Here is an 18989-nt window from a genome sequence, read left to right as displayed (position 1 = left end):
CAGATATAGAGTAGATTCAAGTTTGTTAAAATCATGGTCCCTAAGGGTAGGGTGGGGCCACTATAGGGGGAGGGGTCGAAATTTTACATTAGATATATTAGGAAATTTTTTAATTTTTATTCCTCTTTTCAACAACCACTTGGGGGGGGGGGGGGGGGGGGGGGGGTTGGGGGTTGTTGTTGTTGTCAGAAAAGTGGAAATTTACTTGAAAGGTTCCTGACATAGAGTAGATGTAGATGCAAGTTTGTTCAAATCATGGTCCCCAGGGAAAGGTTGGGGTCACAATAGGGAGTCTTTTATATGCTGATATACACAGAATATATATATATATATATATATGAAATATTAAAAACTCTTTAAAAATAACCCTTGAACAAGCTAGGGCTTGGGCTTTGATATTTTGCATATACATTCTTTACAGTACTTCTGATTTCATTTTGTACTAAAACACAGACTGATACATGTCAAGTCCTCGGGTTTTGATCATGGTTTTACTCCGACATTTTGTTTATAATATATTAATTTTATATCAATTTGACCTATTCTATATGTCCTGAACTATCTAAGGTAAAATTGTCATATTTTGTATATACATGTAGATTCCTTATGGCAAGACCTTGTTATACTTTGGTGTTTGACCTTGTGACCTTGAACAACAGCAGGGCCAAGGTGGCTCATGTGAGCGATGTGGCCTATGAGCTTTTGTTTTATTACTATTACATGTATTTGATTTTGCGCACGGTTGAGGTCTTATATTGTTGTATTCTTGCATCGCAGACTCAACATTTTAACATATTTTCCTAATACACCTGTGTCCAAACATACCTTCAAACACTCATTAGAGTCCCACGCAAACTGAAAATGCACAGCTTTGTTGGCGAAGCCAATGCTATTTGGCGAAGCCAATGCTATGTAGAGAAGTCAATGCTATGTAGAGAAGTCAATGCTATGTAGAGAAGCCAATGCTATGTAGAGAGTCCATTCGGTTTTTATAAAAGATGCATCTGTTACTCTCTGGTCTGCCCCAATATTTTCCAAGTGAGCTACAGATCTGCAGCTAGTTATGGAGGGCTGGGATGGAACCCTTGTTGACAATCTTGGACAAAGCGTCCCTTCCGGGAAAAAAAATTAATCCTGTGGAGGCGTAATTATTTCCCAATAAATCATGTAAGAATCTTTATATGTTAAAGAAACTATACCACATGCCCAGTTTTTGAAAATATTCCATTTGTCCCTTTTCTGAAAATTTAAAAGCTTCGTCATCAATTTTAATTTGTTTTGACTTCAACCCCGACTTTAGGTTATTAAGTAGCTATAGGGATCTTTGCACCCGTAATCGTTTACCAATCAATTAGATAAACAAATTATTTTTTTTATCCTAGGAGAAAATACAATTTCTTCCCAACTTCAAGAATCCATGTTGGTATGAAGATCTTCGAGAACCGAACGTATACCAATTCAACAAATACACGGTCATCTCTCGAAACATTCGGACGACCATGGCAGAACTGATCGGGGAGTGGGCAAACCGCATCGCCAAAGAGAGACCCGCACGACGCTTGCGCTGTTTGCCCTACTTCCTGATTGTAGGGCAACCTAAATGTGGCACCACAGACATCTATCGGAAGATCGTCAAACATCCTGACGTCATCAATCCGCCAATCAAAGAGCTTCATTGGTGGTCCCGAAATCGACAGGGTATACGTCACATAGGACGCACTCAAATACATTATGAATCATTAGAATATATTTTTCAGAAAAAAATTAAATTCCAAGATACGTGATAATAATGAACTCTTTGGATGTCTATATTTTCAGGTCGTCGGTTGAACTACACCGATATTATTCCACTTTCGGACTACATCGATATGTTCGACATGGCAGCCTTTCACATCGAAAGACGATACTCACATGACCAAGAAAGCCAGAACCCGGATGTTGTATATCATCACACAATAACAGGTGGGAGAGAGGTAGCTAGATAGAAACAAACAGACAAAGGATATCAATCCTAGAGTGCTTTCTATTAACATCGTCTAGCCATTGCCTTTCGGAGCAGGCGACATCGGCACTTAATGAAAATTCATTGGAGGATTTGATAAATGTGAAATATTTCGGCACTAAAATACAGGAGGATGTTTAGTTAAAACAAGCTGCTTTCAATCTGATTTTAATATGATTGAACACAGCTGCACACTTTTACGAAATAATTTGATCGTTTGTATGTAAAACTTATACGGTACCAATTTTGATGCACCAGATGCGCATTTCGACAAATAATGTCTCTTCAGTGATGCTCAACCGAAATGTTTGAAATCCGAAATAACTATCAAGTTTTAGAGCTAAATATAGCCAAAAACAGCGTGCCAAAAAAGTGGAGCCAAATTCGTCCAAGGATAAGAGCTATGCATGAGGTAGATAATCCTTAATTTTGAAATGAATTTCTAAATTTTATAACAGCAATTAAATATACATCCGTTTTTTCAAGCTAGTAATGCAGTACTTAGCTACTGGGCTGTAGAGACCCTCGGGGACTAACAGTCCACCAGCAGAGACCTCGACCCAGGGGTCATAATGTAAAACTTATACAGTACCAATTTTGATGCACCAGATGCGCATTTCGACAAATAATGTCTCTTCAGTGATGCTTATATTATACATGTATATGCTTATATATTGTTTAACGTTCCGGCCGAGAATTTGAATTGTCAGTCATATGAAGACGTCATCTTTGCCGGTGAATGGCTGCAAAATTTAAGCCTATGCTCGGCGCTTACGGTCTTTGAGCAGGGAGGGATCTTTATTGTACCACACCAGCTGTGACACGGGACCTCGGTTTTGCGGTCTCATCCGAAGGGCCACCGCATTAAGTCGCCTCTTACGGGTACTGAGGACCTATTTTAACCTGGATCCTCACGGGACACGAAAATTAATATATTATAAACAAAATGTCGGAGTAAAACCATGATCAAAACCCGAGGACTTGACATGTATCAGTCTGTGTTTTAGTACAAAATGAAATCAGAAGTACTTCTATCATCAGTACACTTCAAGGGGTTCAACGGAAGTTGACTGCAGTTTATCTCCTAAAAGTCTCCGGAAATAGTTTTGACATTGTTTTCATGAGTCAGTGGCACTAGAATTTAAACTGGTTCTCAGTTTATTGATGTCGCTAAAACAAAAGTGACAACTTCTTGGGTATTAGTTTTGGTTTTGGATGAAGCAAACAGTAAGCTAGATTCAGTTCAACGGTTTAAAACCGAATCACTTTAAAATTATGTGGAACAAATTTGCCCATAACTAACCTTTCATTCCAACAGTGATGGATAGATATGTCCATTTTCTGGTTTACAGACTTTGATAGGGTAGATATAGACGAACTGTACAGTATTGGAACTTAAAGAGCGAGAGAGAATATGTTTGAAATCAGAAGTCGCCAGCATTAATTTTGTTTTGAAAAATGCAGATAGAAGGTGGAGTGTAACGGTCCATTGGTCAGGTGTTTGTGATTTTCATGTAGTATTTTTGTACAGTTTTAATTCAATAGTCCGTATAATCAAGCCCTCTAACATCAACATTTGTTACGGTAGATGCGTATTACAGGTTTGTAAATGTTATTTAGTGGGCGGTCATTGTAAAACTTCAGGAGTTTTTCATTTGGAAGTATTCACTGGAATAAAGCAATTTTTCCGAAAGTAAATTACCATATGCATTAAACTTGCAGATACGGATTTTACTCACTGACATTCTAAGTTATATCCATAAGATTAATCACTGGTAGCGGGAGCTCAATGGTAGAGCGGTCACTTATAGCGGCAATATTGTAGCCTTATCCGATTTTTTTTTATTCTGACGTTTTCGGGATAGCCCCCCCCCCCCCCCCGCCCCCCCCCCCCCCTTACAAAAATCGGAGAGGGCAACATTATTGCAGCTAATTCATTTAGTGACCGGCCATGCTCGGCATTTAGTAGTTGCAATAATGTAGACCTCTCCGATGTTTTTTTTTTTTGGGGGGGGGAGCGTCAGAATAAAAAAAATCGGATAGGGCTGCAATATTGCAGCTAGGCATTTAGAAGTGAGAATCATGTCTTTCGATGTGACCTTAAAACGCAGGTTCCGTGTCGCGACAGGCGTTGGTACGTTATAAACTCTCACTGCTACTGCCACGACCGTGAGCGCTAAACATAGAGCTAAATTTGTGACGTCTTAGTATGAATGAAAATTTTTGAATAAGACAAACAAACGTGAGATTATTTAGAATTGCATCCACAATTAGTGCCATCTATGTAAGACTTGGGGTGGACATTAATTAAAAATTTTCATCAACATACTACGGCACACAAAATCATTCTGAACATCATGAGAATGTCGAACCATTTATTATGTCTACCCTTCCCAGAAGGGGGACATGTTTTAGTGTGAATTCTTCTTCTCATACAAAGTTTATCCGGGCCATAACTTTTTTGTCTTTTGACATAGTCCTTTGATATTTGGAATGTGGGTATACCATGATATGGCAGTGTGTCGCGTGCCATTTTTAATGACCTTGACTTTTTATGTAAAGGTCACATAATAGAATTTTGAGGCATTTTTGGTGTCCGGGCCATACCTTTTTGTCTTTTGACATAGACCTTTGATATTTGGAATGTGGGTATACCATGATATGACAGAGTGTTGTGTGCCATGTTTTATTACCTCTGACCTTGGCCTTTTATGTAAAGGTCACATAATAGAATTTTGAGGCATTTTTGGTGTCTGGGCCATAACTTTTTTTCCCTTTTGATATAGGCCTTTGATATTTGGTGTATGAGTATACCATGATAAGACATTGAGTCATGTGTCATTTTTAATGATCTTTGACGTTGACCTTTTATGTTAAAGTCAAATAATAGAATTTTGGACCAGGCCTTTGATATTTGGTATGTTGATATACCATGATAAGACAGTGTTTCGTACCATATTAATGACCTTTGACCTTGATATTTTATGTAAAGGTGAAATAATAGAACTTTGGGGCATTTTTGTTGTCCAGATCATAACGTTTTTTGTCTTTTGATATAGGCTTTTGATATTTGGTATGTGGGTATACCATGACAAGACAATGTGTCACGTGCCATTTTTGATGACCTTTGACCTTTTATGTAACGGTCAAATAATACAATTATTTAGACATTTTTGTTGTCCAGACCACAACTTTTTTGTCTTTTGGTATAGGTCTTCGGTATTTGGTATGTGGGAATACCATGATACGAAAGTGTGTCACGTGCCATTTTTGATGATCTTTGACCTTTTATGTAAAGGTCAAATGATATCATTTTTGAAGCATTTTTGTTGTCCGGATCATAATTGTTTTTGTCTGTTGACATAGGACTTTGTTATTTGGTATGTCGACAAGTTTAACTTACTATCATATGTTTACAACACAGTTCCTTGTTCGAAGCTCATATGCACATATGCGAATGTTATGTACCGTAGGTCTTAATTTTCCACTTTAAAGATGATCCCTAAAATGTTTTAATCTATGGAAAATGGAAGGGGTGACATCAGTTTTAGTGTGCTAAACAGTTCTTCCTAGTTTTAAATTCGTATTATTATATAATCGAATAATCCGAGTTTTTCAACTGGTTGAGATCCCAAAAAACCTAGGAAAGTTCACCTGCAAAACCGAACAAAAATTAAATTGGGAATTTAAAAATCGATAAGATTGACTCTTTGGTCACTCATTGAAAAATCGCGTCTTTCCTCACTTTCCACTATCTTGTACTAATACTTCTCATTACCAGCTCGTTAGAGTTATCGCGTTTTTATGACTCTTGTGCGTCATTGGTAAGAAAATGCACAAGTCTCGCGAGCAAGTGCGAGATTACTGGGACATAAACAAAACGTTCATAGCAACACCCCCCCCCCCTCCTTTAAGAGTTAAAATACATGTTGTGTTTTAAAATAAAATGAAATTGGTCAAACTCCATTTTTCAGATATTCTAACACTATTTTATTAAAGATGTTACATGTTTTTAAAACTCCACCACACCTATTTTAAACATTCCAAACAACGATCGATGTTCTCTGTCCTAAGTCCATCAATATTTTGTAATTTTCAAAATAGCTTCGATGCAGTTTGGAAACGCATTAGTTGTGTTAATTAGTGTTATAAGCGTCTAAAAAATGCAGTTTGGAATATATATAACTTGTTCTAAAATATGGGAATTGAGGGGGGGGGGGGTGTACATGTACTATTACAAAGTCCATGCCATATGAACCTGTCCTAATTGTATGATAAAATAGAATGTCTTCATAGTCTGACAGAATAACTTTAAAATATTAATTACAAGAAAAGTTCTTGTGTTGTTAGTGCATATAGGTTTTTCCCTTCACAGTTCTTCTGATTGATGCTTAAAAAAAATATCGGTCAGATTTGGCAAATTTAGTACCATCTCTCCCTCACATAGTTTAATAAGTTCGTCTGTTTTCTTGTAAGAATAATCAATTCCTAAATTTGACTTAACAATTTTAATCAGTGTTGTGGTTTGCAGTCGGTTATAATATGTATTCGATACCATAATTTATATTACGTATGCTTAAGTAATGTGTTTACATTATGTTGTACCGGTAGCACGACTTTACGCGCCTTTAATTTGAAGAGTTCCACTAATGGAAATGATAAGTATTGTAAAGAACTGGAGTAACAAATGTCAATCATTGATTATATACGATTACGTATGATCTTTCAGGGGAAGCCAGTGCATCCATACTTTGGGAGAACGATGACTGGTTTCACTTTAGAGAAAACAGCGGGTACACAGAACCCAAGTACACTAGCGCTGATTACATACGTCACGTCATCCCGAGCGCCAAAATTATCATCTGTGTTAGGAATCCGACAGACAGGTAAAGGCAATCTCTACCCAGAGTTATCGTTCCCGCTACACTCCACCGTGTTGTAGCATAGCACAATACGCCCTCTGGTGAGAGATTGAGGTAAAGGCAGACTCCGCGTCATAAGTAAGGGTAAAAGTGGGTATCAGGCCTCACATCTCGGCGAAGGGTGAAAAGATCCCATGTCACAGCTAAGTGTAAAAGTAGATACCAAAAATACCAATGTCAAATTTGCTGAAAATGATGGCATAGTTTTATATCAGCATATTTCCTATAATTCTTATTAGATACGAAAGATGATATACAATATGTTTTTATGCATTATAATAATTTTCTGAATGAAAATACATAAATAGAGGGCCTGGGGGATATACTATAATTAAAAAAGATTGTCCCCGAAAGTACTAATGCTAAAAATGTTAAGTTCATTTGAATAATTCAATTTCATTTGTAAAATATGATTTTATTGATTTATTGACTTTATCAACACGTTTGTTGCTGTTAAGTCACGCCATATGACGTCACAACACGTTTTACTTTTCTGTTTCCATTTTGTTGATACGGCGGCAATATTATTCCGCGTCATATAAAATCCTCTTTTTCTTATTATGTTTAAATTACATTAAATTGTAAGAAGTAGAAGTAATTTTACCCATTTTATATCATATAAAGTAAGTTTAGACAGTTTACACATTATAAACTGAAAACGTCACTTACGAAAATTTCATTTTCGAAAATACTTAAGGATATGAATTGCGACTCTTCACGCCGTCTCACACACGAAGAATGCTGGCGTGAAGCACTGTAGTTCATATTCTCATATTTCTTTAAAGCATATCGCCATAACTTCTAAATGGTAAATATTGGAGCTTTCATATTGCACATGAGCATTTCTTGTGACAAGATCTTTCAACTGGTACCAAGTGTGACCTTGGCCATTTTTGGAATTGGCCATTATCGGGGGCATTTGTGTTTCACAAACACATCTTGTTTTTATCTACATGTTATTTGCATTTCTGTTGGAGTTCTCAGTCGTTGAAATATTTATCAAGATTGATACGCAGATAGTTTACAACTACAGCGTGTTCACGAGGAAATGGTTATCAATATGATGTGTAAAAAAAATATCAAAGGCAAAAAAATGGAAATGTAAATATTTGACATATTCTTATATGAAGCCACAATCGGAAGCTTTGCGTGTTGTTAATGCTCGTTTTTAGAATTACATTAAACCTCACTGCAATAGTCAATCAAAGTGCAGATTACAGAACAGTTCCATTGAAATGCCTGGTCTTCAAGGGTGAAAAAACAAACCAGTTTCTTTTGCTTCAGTAAGACTTTGTCAAATACTGACGTTTATATCGCGTCAGTTCCATCCACATATCACAATTTTGTTTTCACTAAAATTTTCAGACTTTAGTTTGTTAAGTGTATCAAAATAAGAATAGACAGAAAGAAAAGAAATATAAAAACCATCAAGGAAAAGGGGGTGTTATCCATATTGGTCTATTTTTGTCCGTAAAGAAGTGTATTAAACATCTACATTTATGTCATATTTTTGTAAAAGCAAAAATTAACCAACGGGGACGGTGTGTAGAAATCTCTATACTTGCTAGTGAATCTGATAACCTTCATTCCTCAAAACTAAGCAACCAGCTTTTGTTTGATGTGACGAATGCTCTGATTTCACCTAAACCAGCCACCGCTTTTGTTTTAATGGCGGTATTCTGACTTACATCCTTTATTTACTTAAATCAACCAATCAGACTTTCTTTTACTGGATGTAGTCAGATTTTAATCTGACTTTCAATACTAACCAATCAAACTTTGTGTTACAGGCTGTATTCTGACTACCTTTATTTTACCAAAACCAACAAATCATCAGAAGACTTTCATCAGGCGGTATCACATGCGGTAGAGGTTTACAAAAACTGTACAAAACAGCACTCTGTCAGATACTGTGTGTACAATAGGACAATCGCCTACCTGTCTAAGGTAAGTTAGTATTGTACAGAATAATAACCTACGTGTCCGGGGTAAGTCAGAATTATACAAGACAATGACCTACTTGTATAGTGTAAATCAACATTGTACACAAGGCAATTATAACCTACAGGTCTAAGTAAGGGTAAGACAGTATTGTACAGGGCAGTGATTTACCTGTCTAAGGTAAGTCAATATTATACAGAGCAGTAATTTACCTGTCTAGGGTAAGTCAATATTTTACAGGGCAGTGATTTACCTGTCTAGAGTAAGTCAATATTGAACAGGGCAGTGATTTACCTGTCCAGTAAGTCAGTATAGTATAGGGTAGTGATTTACCTTTCTAGGGTAAGTCAACATTGTATAGGGTAGTGATTTACCTGTCTAGGGTAAGTCAGTATTGTATAGGGTAGTGATTTACCTGTTTAGAGTAAGTCAGTATTGTATAGGGTAGTGACTTACCTGTCTAGGGTAAGTCAGTATTGTATAGGGTAGTGATTTACCTGTCTAGGGTAAGTCAGTATTGTATAGGGTAGTGCTTTACCTGTCTAGGTTAAGTCAGTATTGTATAGGGTAGTGATTTACCTGTCTAGGTTAAGTCAGTATTGTATAGGGTAGTGGTTTACCTGTGTAGGTTAAGTCAGTATTGTATAGGGTAGTGATTTACCTGTCCAGGGTAAGTCAGTATTGTATAGGGTAATGATTTACCTGTCTAGGTTAAGTCAGTATTGTATAGGGTAGTGCTTTACCTGTCTAGGTTAAGTCAGTATTGTATAGGGTAGTGCTTTACCTGTCTAGGTTAAGTCAGTATTGTACAGGACAATGACCTCCCTGTTTAGGGTAAGTCAGTATTGTATAGGGTAGTGCTTTACCTGTCTAGGTTAAGTCAGTATTGTATAGGGTAGTGATTTACCTGTCTAGGTTAAGTCAGTATTGTATGGGGTAGTGATTTACCTGTTTAGGGTAAGTCAGTATTGTATAGGGTAGTGATTTACCTGTCTAGGGTAAGTCAGTATTGTATAGGGTAGTGATTTGCCTGTTTAGAGTAAGTCAGTATTGTATAGGGTAGTGCTTTACCTGTCTAGTTTAAGTCAGTATTGTATAGGGTAGTGATTTACCTGTCTAGGGTAAGTCAGTATGGTACAGGACAATGACCTCCCTGTTTAGGGTAAGTCAGTAGTGCTCAGGACAATGACCTCCCTGTTTAGGGTAAGTCAGTAGTACTCAGGACAATGACTATGTTGTAATGACCGTTTGTTAACTCACTGTATTTTTAGTGTCAAATTGAATATGCCACATTAGATATGGGTCTTTTCTTTTAACAAGACTGAATTTCAAAACTCACATATATAGAATATCTTAAACAGGTATAGATGCATTTTAGTTCATACAAATTCTCACATTTCGTAGATTTCTATCAAAGATTGAACTTCATTTTTGTAATATGGATCAGTAGTCTAGGTGCACTGTAATTTTAACAGCTTGCCTTTCCTGGATGAGTGTCGGTTTAGCCAGAGAAATAGTTTTCTCCAATTGTAGTATAAAGGAAATAGAATTCCGAAACCAGTGCGTATCATTAAAACTTCTATACAATCTTCCATTGAAAGCCGATAACCTGGAAGACGTACTAATATTTCTTGGTCTTTGTCAGCGCTGGGAAACAGGCTTTGCATCTGATCTTTCCTCTACAGGATGCATATTTCATATCCATAAACTTGGTTTGAATATAATGATGATAGAAATATTTTTATGTCACAGGTTCGCTTACGACTTGGGATGTATTCGGTGTTTATCAAGGATTGGTTTAGTGTGTTTCCCCGGGACCAGATCCTGATTGTCTCCCTTGAGGACTACGCCAAACGCACAAGAAAGAGTCTTAATGGCATTTTTAAATTCTTGGATATGAGTAAGATGATAATATGCATTGATAGCACATACAATATCATTTATAAATCCAATTGCGTAAAAGTTAGTTAAGTGTGACTCACATTTAACATGTAGTTTTTTTAAAGTTAAATCAGGTTAATATTTTTCTCTGTGACAGACTGTCTCTGTGATGTATCTTTAGAGAAAAATAAGGGAGAAACGAGTTTTTGATATGATTAGAATTAATTCCAAGTTTTCTGATTGACTGAGATACAAAAAAAAAAAAAAAAAAAAAAAAATAAAACTTTACATTCACCTCTACATGTCTTTGGGGGTAAATATAACACTTGAATTTTCAAACATCAACTAATTATAAATTTGAAATTCTAAAATTGATACGATTATCATTTTTTGGTCGTCCAATAAAAGCGACTTTAATAACTACATATATGTGGACAACCAACTTACAGACGCCAAACTGTGACACGCATACGTCTCACAGGTGCTTGTGGACAGGACTTCCGGTACCCCCCTTCTTTTATTTTTAAATGTTCAATTCCTTGGGTATTTCGGACGTATTTTTGATAAAATATGTAACTTCAGAGTTTATCTATTTCAATGGAATACACAAATCTCGCATAGAAACCGTTTTTAAAAATGTCATATCACCGATCATAATATATGAACAAGGTGTGCAACTCGGCCAGCGACATGTTGAAAAAATCTACACCTCGCTGAGAAATCCTATCGAAAAAACACCAATAATGCATATACCAACTGAAAAGAACGGTCATTCTAAATCTACTGATGATTTGTGGATTAAATGCATCGCTATTTGGTGCGCAATAACTACTTCACACCGCTCAATTTCATCGTTTTAACCTCGCCACTTCTCATTTCTGACTATAACGAACGGAAGTTGTAATGCTGGAATATTTCTGTCGCAGCCAACTATTTTTAGAACGAGAAAACCCGAGACGAGGTCTTCCGAATACCATTAGCTACACGAAAAGGAAAGAGAATACCGATCGTAGTAATCAAGTCTAGCCACAGATGGTCATACATGTAATTTCATTTAACTGGTCAAGTCGGTTGTGGAAAGACTAGCACATCCACAAATATAATTAAAAACCTCATAGTGTTGGGTAGGTAATTTATCATGGAAATCAGAAAGAACCATGAAAGCACAATATATTGACAATGTTCCACATTTCAGTTATAAGGCCAACTATATATCATTGGCTAACATTCGTTTTTTAAAAAGAAACAAAATAGTTTATCAAGCCCCTTACACATGATCAGATCCAAATTCGATTAAAAATATAAAAAGTAGGGGGGGGGGTAACAAATTAATTGATAAAGGAATGTCAAAACTTTATGTTATAACTTAAATATAAGATTAAACAAATATCAACAACCAGCACTTGTGCATGTATCGCACACATATTTTGTGTATAGTTCACATCATGATAAAAAAAACTACCCGCTTCTACCCCTACCCCACTCCCAATATCATTTTAGATAATTATAATCAAACATCGATCTGTTCAGTATGACCTAATCACAGGGGTTAAGGCCCCCACCCTTCTCCGAAGAACATACATGATTCGACTTTTTGGTTGAAACTCTCTACTGCTTATCAGCAATGTCTTGCAAACACAATAAAGTCAACTCATGTAGGTTATTCGGGGGGGGGCATTGTGTCAACACCATTATGATCCAAATCATATCGTATAGGGTTAAGAGTTTACAATGATAGTATATTTGGATATATTAAAAGTGGTATGGTTCCAATAATGTGTAAGTGTGCATGCCTTTAAAGTCTTTCCACAACCGATTTGAAATATTTTGATCGGTATTCTCTTTCCTTTTCGTGTAGCTAATGGTATTCGGAAGACCTCGTCTCGGGTTTTCTCGTTCTAAAAATAGTTGGCTGCGACAGAAATATTCCAGCATTACAACTTCCGTTCGTTATAGTCAGAAATGAGAAGTGGCGAGGTTAAAACGATGAAATTGAGCGGTGTGAAGTAGTTATTGCGCACCAAATAGCGATGCATTTAATCCACAAATCATCAGTAGATTTAGAATGACCGTTCTTTTCAGTTGGTATATGCATTATTGGTGTTTTTTCGATAGGATTTCTCAGCGAGGTGTAGATTTTTTCAACATGTCGCTGGCCGAGTTGCACACCTTGTTCATATATTATGATCGGTGATATGACATTTTTAAAAACGGTTTCTATGCGAGATTTGTGTATTCCATTGAAATAGATAAACTCTGAAGTTACATATTTTATCAAAAATACGTCCGAAATACCCAAGGAATTGAACATTTAAAAATAAAAGAAGGGGGGTACCGGAAGTCCTGTCCACAAGCACCTGTGATACGTCTCAGAGGATATTCAACTAACTCATAAGTATCCAAACACTTTCACCTTTTAATCATACCAAAACCACCCCTTCCCTCAACACAAAAATGATCCCTGAGCGATTTCTATGTAATTCTTTAAAATTGCTCGTTTGATTTTGAACAGGGACCCTTGACGGGGAGAGCATGCGGTCAATAGCGAAACTGAAAGTAGCCAACAAGCGGAAGAAGGCGGATCGGACTGTTGGTGCCATGTTGAACGAAACCAGGCGGCTGCTTAACGACTTTTATGAACCATATAACCAGGAATTGGCAGATATCTTGGATGATGACAAGTTTTTATGGGAACCAGAGGAAAATGATTATAACAGTTTGGAAGACAAGTGAATCTTGAACCCGAAGTTATATTATAACGTTTCATTTTGTGATATTTGATATTTTAAGTGTATGAGACGTGATTGATGCATGTTGATTGGTGTCTGAGTTTGCAAGTATATGTTCTTCTCTGTTATGGAGTGTTAAAAACACTAAATTAGAGTTAGGGGCACCACACGACGCGATAACATTCAGAGAAGTTGTATCACATCCCCATCATTCTTCGCGTTCGGACATTGCTAGTCATAACCCGATATAAAAAAAATAAATAACCACCTGTATATAATTTATAATTATAAACAAATGCTAGGATGATGATTACTTCTTTTGTGAAGTGGAAAACAAAACACTTCAAACATTTCCTCCGTGTAACCTTCAACAACAAAATTGATGCGCAATCATTTTCATGTAAATGGAAAGGGAGGTAATTACGTTTGTGTTGTGTTCATGCTTACTTGTGACTGTAGTCGTCGATGGTGCAACGGACACCTTAATCCTTACTAAGTTATAATTGTTCCATGTTTGGCAGTCGTCAAAAATCGTTCAAAATATGAATTAATTTTGCGTACAAGTTGGTCACTAATCCTGTCCATTTTAAAACATTTTACAGACGACGTGTGTTGAAAATTTGAGGATTTCCTCCGGTGTGGAGGTATTTGATTTCATACAGTATAAAATTCAAAATAAATCTGAGATGTTTCTTTTAGATAACACGGTCACATTCTGGTGCTAATTAATTATCTCTGGTCACTGATATATTAAGGCTGCTTTTTTCCATCTTGGGGATAGAGTTTTGAAAGGAAAAGATCTTCAGTAATATCCGTAAATGTTTGTTTAAAAGATCTTCAGTAATATCCGTAAATGTTTGTTTAAAGTCTGTTTTGATTTTTTTTTAAATGTTCTCTTCAAATACCACCGTTGACCTGTTTCACAACGAAATCCACCACCTGACGCTGTCGGCAATAGTATCATTCTTTCTGTGCATGCAAGTGATAATCATATTTATTATCTTTTTTAAAATTTGTTCATTTCTCAAAATGAGAAGTATTTACTTATACACTGTGTGTATATTTTGTATTCATATACAATGTATATATCGTTAAACAATATGTGTTACATAATCTTAATATACACCTGATGTTCGTCAGGATTGGGACAATCCCGTTAACTTTTCATACTTTCGGAAATTCTCAGGTATATACACGCTTCAGAAGTCCTCAACTCTTGGGTATATATACACGCGGGATAAAAAAAAAATCCAGTATATCCTGAAGTTTTAATATATTCTGTGCTTTTAAAAGTTATGTAACATATTGGGTCCAAGAAACGAAACAAACACAAGTATGTGATTTTATTGAGTATAAGATAATGGTAAAAGTAAAGAAGCATACAGAAAGAGCAATCTAAGAGTTCTATACTAGCAGTCTGTTCAGATTTTCTCTTTTACATTCTGGGATAAATCTGGCAAGAATCAAGTTGCAGGAATGATAATTTGTCTCCAAGAAATTGATTTTCTTTCGGAGGAAAAAACAATCCTGTATGAAAAATCTTACAGAAAAAAAAAAAAAATGGAAAAATCCTCCGAAGATTTGTTTAAAATCCTTAGAAAACTTATTTTCCCCGTTAAAAAAATTGTAAAATTCGGATAGTGATTTAATAATTCCCGGGATATTTTGTTAGCTTTCTTTAAATATCTTACCCGCCAGATGAGTGTTTTCTGTGACAAAGGAAAGTTCCCGATTTGCTACTTGGGATTCGGGGGAATGGTCCGCGAACGTACATGTATTAGGCCTATAGGCGAACTATATATATGATGCAGATATCTTTATATGGGCAACTTTGATTCAACCAAACAGCAAGATCACAACTGAATTATCCAATGCAGTATTGCAGATACGGGATACTCTGAATAATTTGTTTCTAGACTGTGTTATGAATTGACAAATCACCATAAGATATTATCTTGTATATATGTGTACTTACAATTGCTTTTTTCTAACTTGTGTAAAGAATTTTCGTAGCGAGTGCTTTGTTTAAACCGCATAGTCATTTTTGTGAACCGTGTTGACAAAACAATGCTCTTTAACATATATTTTTGATATTAAGTATTCAAAACTAAACTTGTTTTACATTTAATTTAATATTCAATATTTCCATGTTGCAGATATCCCAAACCTTGTGAAACTGAGAAATAGATGCAATAAATTTCTTACACTAAATTGTCTGTTCTCTGAATTACTATAGAAATTACAGGAGGCTTACTTATAAAGTGAACTTTAATTGATTCTTCAAATAACTTGTGTCACATGAGTATTGCACTACATGTAATTGGTACAGAAGGGGGCGTCTTCAAAAGAAAAGTTGTCCTCTGTCATATGAAAGGTAAAGATAATGAACAGCGATCAATCTCACAACTCTCATAAGCTATACAAAATGGAGAGTTGGGCAAACACGGATTAACCAGAGGTAGGATCAGGTACCTAGGAAGAGTAAGCATCCCTTGTCGACCGGTTACACCCGCAGCATCCAGGCACATAGAACCAGATGTTTAAAAATCATTATTTTCATGCTGAATGTTTTCCTGCCATTAGAAATGTTTATCCCTCAGTAGTTCTGAAATTACATGGCATCTGACAAGTCATTGTTTTATGAACGCAACATAATGGGTATTACAATGAGCACAACTTGCGCATCTTGTGATTTTCTGGAGCCTGGTTTGAATTTGACTTGGCCCTACTTCAATGTCCTATTTTACATCCTCTGCAGAATTGTACAGCGTGATACCCTACAGATATCAGGTTGATGTGTTTCAGATATCACGTTGATGACTCTAAATATAGTCACAGTTCTGAATCATTATAGTGGTTTATGTGTACTTCAAATGACTAGGCAAGCTGAAATATTTTATGATTTTAATCGGATATTATTTGTAAAGCCATATCATAAACGTCTATCAATTAAATATCTTGGTTAGATACAGGCGATATATTATATTTTTGATTAATATTTTTATTTCAGTATTAGTGTGGAACTGGTGTAACGGTTTTAAAAAAAAACCCCTGAAAACAGAAATTCACACAACATGTATGTCGTATGTCCACAGTTGATTTCTACAGAGAAACGTTCCACACATTTGACAGAAATCCACACCACATGAATGTCGTATTTCCACGGTTGATTTCTACCGAGAAATGTTCCACACATTTGCAAATTCTTGATTGGAAACGACCAATCAGAAGGTCATATGATAGATTCACAAGAGCATGCGCATCGAATCAGTTGAGATAATCACCATATACATGTGCTAAATATATATGGGAAGCTGGCGATGGAGAAGCTAAAGTCATTTCGTTGGTTGGTTGTTTTACATATTACTGTAAGTCCCGTCGAGAATCTTTAATTCATGTTGGGACGTCACCAACTGTAGGTGAAGTATGCCTAAAGCGCCCAGGGCCGAAGCAGTGAGGGTTCTGAAACGCGCCAACGCCTGCCATAACACAGGATCTCTGTTTTTGTAAAGGTCAAATCCAAATGACCCGTGATTCTCACTTTTAAATACCGATCCTTTGGCGAAGGAGCAATCACTACCAATGTTTACGTTTTAGGTTTGACACAGTCATGGAACGAGTGGGGCTCGAAATCACCACCTCCCGGTTACGAGGTGAATGCTCTACCACTGAGCTACCGCGACCGGTTCAGTCAATCCGTTTGTTATAAAGTTGAGTTGTAAGTTTGCGGTTAACATCTACGTTCATTAAAATATCCAAATATGAAAGCAGATATGGAAGACTGTGGTGTCTTTATTTCGAGTACACAGGGATATCTATCGAATCGACATATGAATTAAAATGATTATTGTTAATATATAAAACGTCGTCGATATATCTACATGTAATTGTCGAGTTTAAGGCCACAGCAAGACATTTTTCATCGCATGAAGAAGCTTTTTAAAAACAGCTTACCTAATAAAGGAGCACAAATCGTGCCAATGGGAATACCAAAAGATTTTTGAAAGAACGAGGAACTCCAACATATTTTAAATATCAACTTGAGAGTACTTGTGTGTAGAATCAGTTATGTTTAACAAAGGTACTTTTGGATGACTTATCACAAAATATAGATATTTCCGTCTTCCAATTTTATTGAAGAAGCATCTGTCTATGATGTAAAAAAAAAAAAAAAAAAAAAAGTATATATTTAGTCTTTAATTCATAGTGAGGAATGATCGTGTAAAGTGTTCAAAAGTTCTAAGTTTTGATGCTGTTGATTTTGAAAAAAAAAGTGTTGGGATTTCAAATTTACTAAAGACAGTAAAGTTCTTTGAAAAAGTTTTGAAAATTCACATTTGATTTACATCGCTTTTCATATATTGTGGCACAATACATGTACGTCTAACGGTTCTTCTATACAGCAGTTAGTATTTTCGTGATAGGCTATGATAATGGCTTGGGAGACCTCTTGAAATCCAGTATAAATACGGTGAATCATATTGATTATTTCCATTGACTGTTTGAAAATGAAGTACGAATTTGAAGAAAAGAACAATATTAAGAGATGTATGCGAATTTGTAAGAATATCTTCATATGAAAGGTGACTTTGAGTATTAGTTTTGGAAAGTGGAATTCAAGCCAAGTTCGTCTGAATAGAGTTCTAGAAACAAAGCTTTGTCGGCTAGAATCAATACATTTTCCACATGCAACCTGTCTAACTATTTCATCACTTATGGTTTACTAAACGCTTTTGTTTCAATGTGCGTAATACGAGATTTTAATATTCCTCATACTTTATATCCATTCTGACAAAGTGTCAAGTTTCTCCTTTTAATATTTAGTCCATCGTCTGGCATAATCTTCGACAGAATTCATAATAAGAGAGCATGTAGGTTTATCACCAATTAAAAGACTGGGGCTCTCTGAATTTAGGGCCTTTTAAACTAAGTTGTCGTCATTTATCGACATCACCAGTAATGACATGTCCAGCTGGACCATGGTTGAAATAACACGAATATGTGATCAATCGCATAACTCCTATAAAGAATAGAAAATCACGTATTTTAAATGGTCCTAAATTCAGAGAGACCCATATCTTTTAATTGGCGATAAGATTCCATCTCTATTATGAATTCTGTCGTAGATTATGCCAGACGATGGGCTAAATATAAAACGGAAGAACTTGACACCTTGTCAAAATGGATTAGAAGTATAAGAGGAGTATCAAAATCCCGTATTAGACACATGAAAACAAAAGTACGTACCATCTGTCCTGTGTTTCGTAAACCAGAAATGATGAAAGAATTAGATAGATTACATAAGGAATATGTATTGGTTCCAGCTGGCAAAGCTTGTAACAACATTGTCATTGTTTGTATGGCTCATTATTACAACTGTATTTAAAAAGAACTTTGCTTTAATTTCGTAATTCTACTTATATTCCAAATTCCCTTCCTAAACATGAAATTCTTCTAAACCACGCCTCAGTTTTAAACACATACAATATCCTAGTCAATGTGTACGTGTTTGTC

General features: G+C 35.9%; 1 protein-coding gene across 4 annotated transcripts in view; it reads left to right on the top strand.

Annotated features, from left to right (window-relative positions):
• Nucleotides 1–15686, top strand: part of LOC125658007 (carbohydrate sulfotransferase 15-like) — a 29933-nt gene extending 14247 nt beyond the window's left edge. For all 4 annotated transcript variants that reach the window (XM_048889023.2, XM_048889021.2, XM_056148998.1 and 1 more), the window contains 6 exons: nt 1383–1698; nt 1819–1962; nt 6732–6888; nt 8715–8871; nt 10618–10765; nt 13259–15686. In XM_048889023.2, coding sequence (XP_048744980.2) covers nt 1383–1698; nt 1819–1962; nt 6732–6888; nt 8715–8871; nt 10618–10765; nt 13259–13479 — 1143 coding nt within the window. In that variant the 3' untranslated portion in view covers nt 13480–15686. The remainder of the gene's footprint in view (nt 1–1382; nt 1699–1818; nt 1963–6731; nt 6889–8714; nt 8872–10617; nt 10766–13258) is intronic.
• Nucleotides 15687–18989: the final 3303 nt, after the last annotated feature.

This window comes from Ostrea edulis, chromosome 9 (genome assembly GCF_947568905.1).
Source record: "Ostrea edulis chromosome 9, xbOstEdul1.1, whole genome shotgun sequence".
Taxonomy (NCBI): domain Eukaryota; kingdom Metazoa; phylum Mollusca; class Bivalvia; order Ostreida; family Ostreidae; genus Ostrea; species Ostrea edulis.
This window is presented reverse-complemented; position numbering and strand designations above follow the sequence as displayed.